The sequence below is a fragment of the Alnus glutinosa genome, chromosome 6 (genome assembly GCF_958979055.1).
Source record: "Alnus glutinosa chromosome 6, dhAlnGlut1.1, whole genome shotgun sequence".
NCBI classification, from domain to species: Eukaryota; Viridiplantae; Streptophyta; class Magnoliopsida; order Fagales; family Betulaceae; genus Alnus; species Alnus glutinosa.
The window spans coordinates 27005001-27011952 of record NC_084891.1 but is presented as its reverse complement, the minus strand read 5'-3'; the positions used below and the strand labels follow the sequence as shown (position 1 = coordinate 27011952).

General features: G+C 35.9%; 1 protein-coding gene across 1 annotated transcript in view; it reads left to right on the top strand.

Annotated features, from left to right (window-relative positions):
* The first annotated feature begins 1405 nt into the window (after positions 1 to 1405).
* Positions 1406 to 6952, top strand: part of LOC133870601 (uncharacterized) — a 7694-nt gene continuing 2147 nt past the window's right edge. Inside the window, exons 1-10 of the mRNA XM_062307764.1 lie at positions 1406 to 2113; positions 2928 to 3070; positions 3536 to 3652; positions 4413 to 4527; positions 4748 to 4885; positions 5107 to 5202; positions 5296 to 5409; positions 5644 to 5712; positions 5917 to 5987; positions 6063 to 6156. Coding sequence (XP_062163748.1) covers positions 1724 to 2113; positions 2928 to 3070; positions 3536 to 3652; positions 4413 to 4527; positions 4748 to 4885; positions 5107 to 5202; positions 5296 to 5409; positions 5644 to 5712; positions 5917 to 5987; positions 6063 to 6156 — 1347 coding nt within the window. The 5' untranslated portion in view covers positions 1406 to 1723. The remainder of the gene's footprint in view (positions 2114 to 2927; positions 3071 to 3535; positions 3653 to 4412; positions 4528 to 4747; positions 4886 to 5106; positions 5203 to 5295; positions 5410 to 5643; positions 5713 to 5916; positions 5988 to 6062; positions 6157 to 6952) is intronic.

Here is a 6952-nt window from a genome sequence, read left to right as displayed (position 1 = left end):
TATTTATCATATAACGTTAAATCATCATTATCATGGTTAAATTTATACTTGGGAACACATAAAATCGTAACATATCTCATTTTACGGCCCACTGTATCGATATCGACTTGATAATAATCTTTTATCTTTTAGCGGCTCCACTCATTTATCAATATTCAATGAATTAATACTATGTTAATATGTAGTCTTTATGGCTTGACTACCAAACCGCAACCCATTCGATTAGATACTCGACGTGATGACTGACTTTGATACTAAATGATACAAATTTTAGATAAAATACAACCTTCAAAATCTTAGGTAGAACACAAGCTTCAAATGTTCTTGAATTTTGCCACGAATTTTTTCTCTCCATAGATGAATCCAAAGTACAATCAGGAGCTCTGTATCATTCCCTCCAGAGAAAGTTGGCCGAGCCTATGAACTGATGATACTCATCACACAGCCAATTGTTGTTGACCTGCATCTCTCTCTATCACATCTGCGTTGACAAATTGAAGACGAATTGGAATTAGAGGTAAAATTGACGAAATAAATTAATTGAAAGAGAGAGAAAAGAAAGTGGGAACACTCTCACACTCAGACTGTAAAAGAGCTGTTTGGGGTCGAAGCTTTTGTTTGGTTCTTCGTCGGTAGCGCGGGAGGCACGTGTGCCGTATATTCTCTAGAGAAAGAGAAATGCTAAAATACTAACGTGGGGCTGATATGACATGACATGGTAAGTAAAGCTGATATGGGAACTTCATCTGGTTAGCTGTACACGTGTTACGATTTAATAGGCAGAGACATGGCTATGTCTGCCGTGGCAAAATAGCTGTTAAATTTTATTTTTCGGGTATCATTAATGGAGGTAGTAAAAACAAAAATTTTGTAAAACGGACAGCCATTCGGGCATAATTTGCATTTCAGGGCTTTATTTTTAAATGGGTGCCGGAGATGGGGTCAGAAATTAGTCTGCAAATTCTAATACTCGATAATTGCCTGATCGTGAGCTAACTTGAAGTATTGGTCGGTTATAAGTGAACCAGAATATCTTAATAAAAAATAAAAATTATAAAACAGGATATCATAATTGACACTAACAATAACTTGTTTAGGGTAAACATGAGGTTAAATAGAGAATTTAATTTTAAAATTATTATTGGATTTATCTTTAATAATGATTTATTTTCAATTTAATGATAATTTTAAAAATTATATTATAAAGCGTGGAAGTAAAAGTGTGCAGCATTATTCAAATTGTAAACCACCTGTTTCTAAATGATATTTAACTTTTTAAAAAATGAGGGAAAAAAAAAAGTGCCAAAACGGATTTGTTGATTACGGATTATCAACGGATGGCTGTCGTCTGAGAAGCTATAAGAACGAGTGGCGCTTGATGAAAGGTATGCCGTCGTCGTTTAAGTAAATGGTATTGAGCTTTTGAAAAAATGAAAAAAAGAGAGAAAGAAAGAAGCAGTCCCAAAACGGATTGTCGATTATCAAAGGATGGCTGTCGTCTGAGTAGCTATAAGAACGGGTAGCACTGAAACGTATGCCACGCGGAAGTCGATGGACCATCCGATCTTGGGCGTTATGACCGTTAACAAAACGCAACGAACTCCCACAAAAACGTCCAAGTGAAATTGATACCTGAAAAAACAGCAGCGGAGTGATCCACTGATCGAGAAGACTCAGAAGAGGAAGAAGAAAGCGGTGGAAAGCAAAGCAAAAGAGTATTATCATGAGCGTAAGCTTTAGCTGTTGCTGCATCTCTCGGCCCTCAACTCCAAACCACGAACGCAATCTTTCATGGACTTCACCACCACTACCAAACCCTAATCGCCCAATTTCCGTTCCCACTCTCAGAAACCACTCGAACCGCAACTATATTTCCTCAAGACTTATCGCCGGAGTCGTTTCCTCTGACGGCGTGTCTCTGATAAACCCAGTGATTGGTACCGAAGAGGAGGAGGAGGATCAGGAGGAGGAACGGGAAGAGGTCCATGGAGCCCTCAATGGAGTCGCGGACACCAATCCCCCAAGTCCTTCCACTAAAATCAAAAAGAAGAAAGAGGAAGACAAAGACGACGACAGCTTCGAGAATAGGTTTAAGCTGCGAAACGGCAGGGAGGTCCGTTTCTTTTAACCATCTCTTTATACGTTTCGGTGTTGCTTTGGGTTTCAATTTTGTTACTGAAATTATTACTTAATAATTTATTTAGTTTACATAATGCTTGGTTGGTTGGACTTTATTTCTAGGCTAAATTAGATGAAAAAGATAGAAGCTCTTTTGTGTTAGAATAAAATTTAAGTAATTAAATTCACTATTTTCCTTAAGCTTTTGACATTAGTGATAATTTATAATGGTATGGTTTTGAGTTCAAACCCTAACTCCACTTTATCTCCCATTTATATTTACGAAATTCAACTCGTTGGGTCCTACTTATTGAGGAGTCTGACCCATATATCCCCTTAAGCTTTTGAATAAGCGGTGATAATTTATTCTTTTGGCTGACAAACAATAATATCTTAGAACAATGTTCAAGTTTTTATTTTTATTTTTTATTTTAAAATAAGTAAACAATATATCATTAAAAGCGCTTTAGTGTATACAAGAGAAACACCTACCTAGAAAAAGAAAAAAGAACAAAGAAATCATGAAAAGTAAGCACCAAAGGAGGTACAGATGTAGTTGTCCAAAGATTGTGGAATTTACCGATGATGTAAACTTGGGAAATAACAGTTTCAAGGGTGTGATCTGTAGAAATTTCAGAAGGCCAAATTGAGGTTGACAATTGTTATTGATATCAAGTATTACGAGTGTGATTATTGGTGAGCGTAAACATTCTTATTCCGCTTCTTCATTTTTTTTTTTGTAAAGCTCTAGCTGAAGACGAAAAGGGGGAGAAAAAAAAGAGAGGTAATTGGATTATTCGTCTTTTCAGGTATTTGAAGAAAAAGCCTACCTTGTTGGTGTTGAGCGTAAAGGTGATACAGAGGATTCTTTTGGTATAGACGAATCACTCAAGGAACTGGCTCAGCTGGCTGACACTGCTGGACTTCTGGTTGCGGGTTCCACGCATCAAAAGTGAGTATCTATGGAGTACTTCTCTGGTTCTTCTCATCTAGGATGCCGCTCTTCAACCTCAACTGAAATTAAATATAATAAATTTAAGCAATTGCATTGGTTCCTTTTCACCTCAGGAGCGACTGCTAGGCTCTAGACAACACCATGTGCATTTCTCCAACATAGTCTATACGTCGCATACTTATTGGCTCTAGACTTCTAACTATGGTGCCATTTTGTGCCTTTGTACAAACATAAAACATATATGCTCTAGCTTGCACATATATGACACACTCAATTTTAAGTTAAGGATTTTGATTCAATGTTCTTTCAGCATGTAGCTAGACAGTTGTTGTAAGTTTTTTATGCTTTTGAAAGCATGAGGCATCGATAAGCAATGTACATGGAACCGTTTGTTATTCTTTTTAAGGAATTCTTGAACTGTTGGCATTATTATCAATTTCTTACTTTATTACATGCCTGCAGACTAGCTTCTCCGAACCCAAGGACATATATTGGTTCTGGCAAAGTTGCAGAGATTAAGACTGCAATTCATGCACTTGATGTTGAGACTGTAATATTTGATGATGAGCTTTCAGCTGGGTAAGATTCCTCTGACTTTATGGTTATTAGTCTATAAATATGCTTCCTGCTACTTATCAAAAAAAAATATGCTTCCTGCTCAAATTGATTTTCAATGACACTATTTTATCTTTCCAATACTGCATCTTCCTAGTTTCCTCGCACTTCTTTTTCACTATTTATTTATTTGTTGTTATTGATGTTATTCTACTATCACCTTGTAATGCCATAGGGACTCCTGTCAATGAAACTTTGTGAATTTTTTCTATAATTGAGTTTTCTGTATTTAGGCTTTGATTTGGGTCATATTAAGATTTCTGCTGTTTTCACCTCATTCTGCCTTACAAAGTAAAAATTTACATACTAGTATATTTCATTTTCTTTCAGTTTTAAATGAGACAAAGTTGATACTTAGATTATGTCTAAGGGCTTGGTTACACTATGAATTCTAACAGTTGCATTGCTGGAATTTACGAGGATTTGCAAACTGGAGAAAGAAGGTTATAAGATCACTTGTAGTGTTATTTGCCATGGAGTGAATGTGATCCTAACGTGTGTACCATGTATGTTTGATATCAATATTTTATTTTTTTTCTTCATTGAGATGGCATCATAATAGGCATCCCCCTTCTTGTCAAAAGACATTATTTGATACAGTGATTATGTCTGTCCATGTTGTTGACACTGCCTATTCTGATATTCCTACGCGGCTACACAAATTCTTTATTATGCACATTTTGAATTTTTAAATATGTTTTTCATTTAAATGCTTAAATATTAGGCAATTGCGCAATCTGGAAAAGGCTTTTGGAGGAGATGTTAGAGTTTGTGACCGCACTGCCCTCATCCTGGATATCTTTAACCAGCGGGCAGCAACACATGAAGCAGCTTTACAGGCAAATTTATTATAGTGCTTTTAGTTAATTTTTGAAGTATCTTTGAGAAGATGCCAACAGCTTACTTTGTATAGTTAATTTATCATAGTTTTTTGAAGTATATCTCTCCATAAGGCTAGATGCCAAATTCTTTAGTCATTTTCTTATAGTTTGAGGTATTACCATGTACATAGGAAGAAACTCTGTATAGTTCACACTGACACTTATGAGCTCTCTCTAGGTTGCATTAGCACAAATGGAGTATCAGTTACCTCGACTAACAAAAATGTGGACTCACCTTGAGCGTCAATCAGGAGGCCAGGTGAAGGGGATGGGTGAGAAACAAATTGAAGTGGATAAGCGTATCTTACGTTCTCAAGTAAGTCACCTTTCTTGACAGGCTTTAAAAGAATAGTTTCCATATAACCGGAAAAATGATCTAGACATATAAGCTTTATTGCTTTTAGCAGGAAAAAAAAAGTCTTTCTCTTATTTTTGGACTCTGTGGTTACCATAATGGTTGTTTCTGCCAGAAGTTTATGTTATTCTTTTCTTATCTTTAGAAATTGAATTTGGTTGTGCACACATTCACAATGCTAGATTGGTGTTCTTAAAAAAGAGCTTGAATCTGTTAGAAAACATCGAAAGCAGTATCGGAACCGGCGTATATCTGTACCAGTACCAGTAGTATCTTTGGTAAGTAAATACATGGATTTCTTGGTTTTCAAACCTATAAGAATGCTTGTTCATTTCAGTAGCTAATATAAGTAGACAAGGATGACATTTTAGGTTGGGTATACAAATGCTGGAAAGAGTACACTTTTAAACCGATTGACTGGAGCTAATGTTCTTGCTGAGGATCGGTTATTTGCAACCCTCGATCCAACTACAAGAAGGGTTCAGGTTAGTCAATATATTCAGGGAAGACTTCTTGTCACAACATTCTTATGAGTTAAAACTATTTTCTATGCAATCATGTAATTAGAGAAGCAAGCATTCCAGACAGTGATGCTTTCTTTGAATAGGTCTCACTGTGTAGGCTTATTTGAAATGCTAATGTTTCCTGTATTAAACTGTGCTTTAGCTTACAGTTGCTGGTGGTAACATGAGATGTTTTTTCACTGCCTTTCTGTCCAGATGAAGAATGGTAAGGAGTTTCTTCTCACAGACACGGTTGGTTTCATCCAAAAGTTACCAACTACACTGGTGAGATCCTCAATCTATTGATGACTCTGTTGGTATCATTTTCTTTCTCGTGTCTTATGTTATAGTGCCTGCTGGTACTGCTTATGTTTGTTCCCAATCAGCTTTATATTATTACTAAATAAGAGATTTCGAAGAATATTAGTCCAACTTTGGGTGAAGTCCAACAAATCTTTTCTTTTTCTGTCTAACAACTACTTCTTTCAGGTTGCTGCCTTCAGAGCTACATTGGAGGAGATATCAGAGTCATCACTTATGGTGCACGTGGTGGACATCAGGTAGAATACGGTAAACCTGTTGTTGAGATATTGCTGGAAAAAATTAGCATTATAATATATTGCTATGAACTCCAGCCATCCTCTAGCAGAGCAACAGATAGAAGCTGTGGAGAAGGTTCTGTCAGAACTGGACGTGTCGTCAATTTCAAAGTTGATGGTATGGAACAAGGTAAAGAGAGATATTTTCTTGGTGATGGAGTTACAAAATTAGTATTGTGAAACAATCAATTGGCTTTCTGTTTTCCCTCTTATAATTGTGAATCTTCATAGATATTGGGTTTTACCTTTCTTTTGTTCTGTTCTCTGTCAAAATCTGTATGATGGCATGTTTTCTTTTCCATAGACCTTTCTCATATCCTGTTTTCTTGATAAAATCGGTAATGATACCTATTGTGTTTAATTATATATTCTCGTTGTTTCCTTTATTCTATTGTGATATACAAGTGAGTAGACAACCAGCTTTCTGAGCATTGAATATGAAATAGGTAAATTGGTTGATCATGACCATCCTTTTTTTTTTGGCACACACTAGTGGGCTTCTTCTATGAAATTACAAATTTAAAAGCATTGGTTATGTAATTTTTTGAGTATACACATGTGAATATAAAAAGTTAAGTCCCACATTGAAAAGATCTCGCAAGTGTGAGTGGTTAATATAACATAATTGAGCCCAGACCCATCGGTTTAAACTTTTGAGTTGAGTGGTGTCTTAATATGTTATATTATAGTCTTATTGAAATACTCTCTAATGTGTTGATCTCCTTAACACGATCCACCAAATTTATCACTTGTATGCATACTTTACATCATGCTTATAAGCCATGAATTGGCTAGAAGATGGTTGCATTTATAGTTTATGATTAACGTGAAGCTTCTAGGTGAGATTGTATAACGACCCAAGAAAAAGCGCTAGCCACATCTGCGCTATTATTCTAAAAGGATTAGTCAATTTGGTGTTTTCCTAG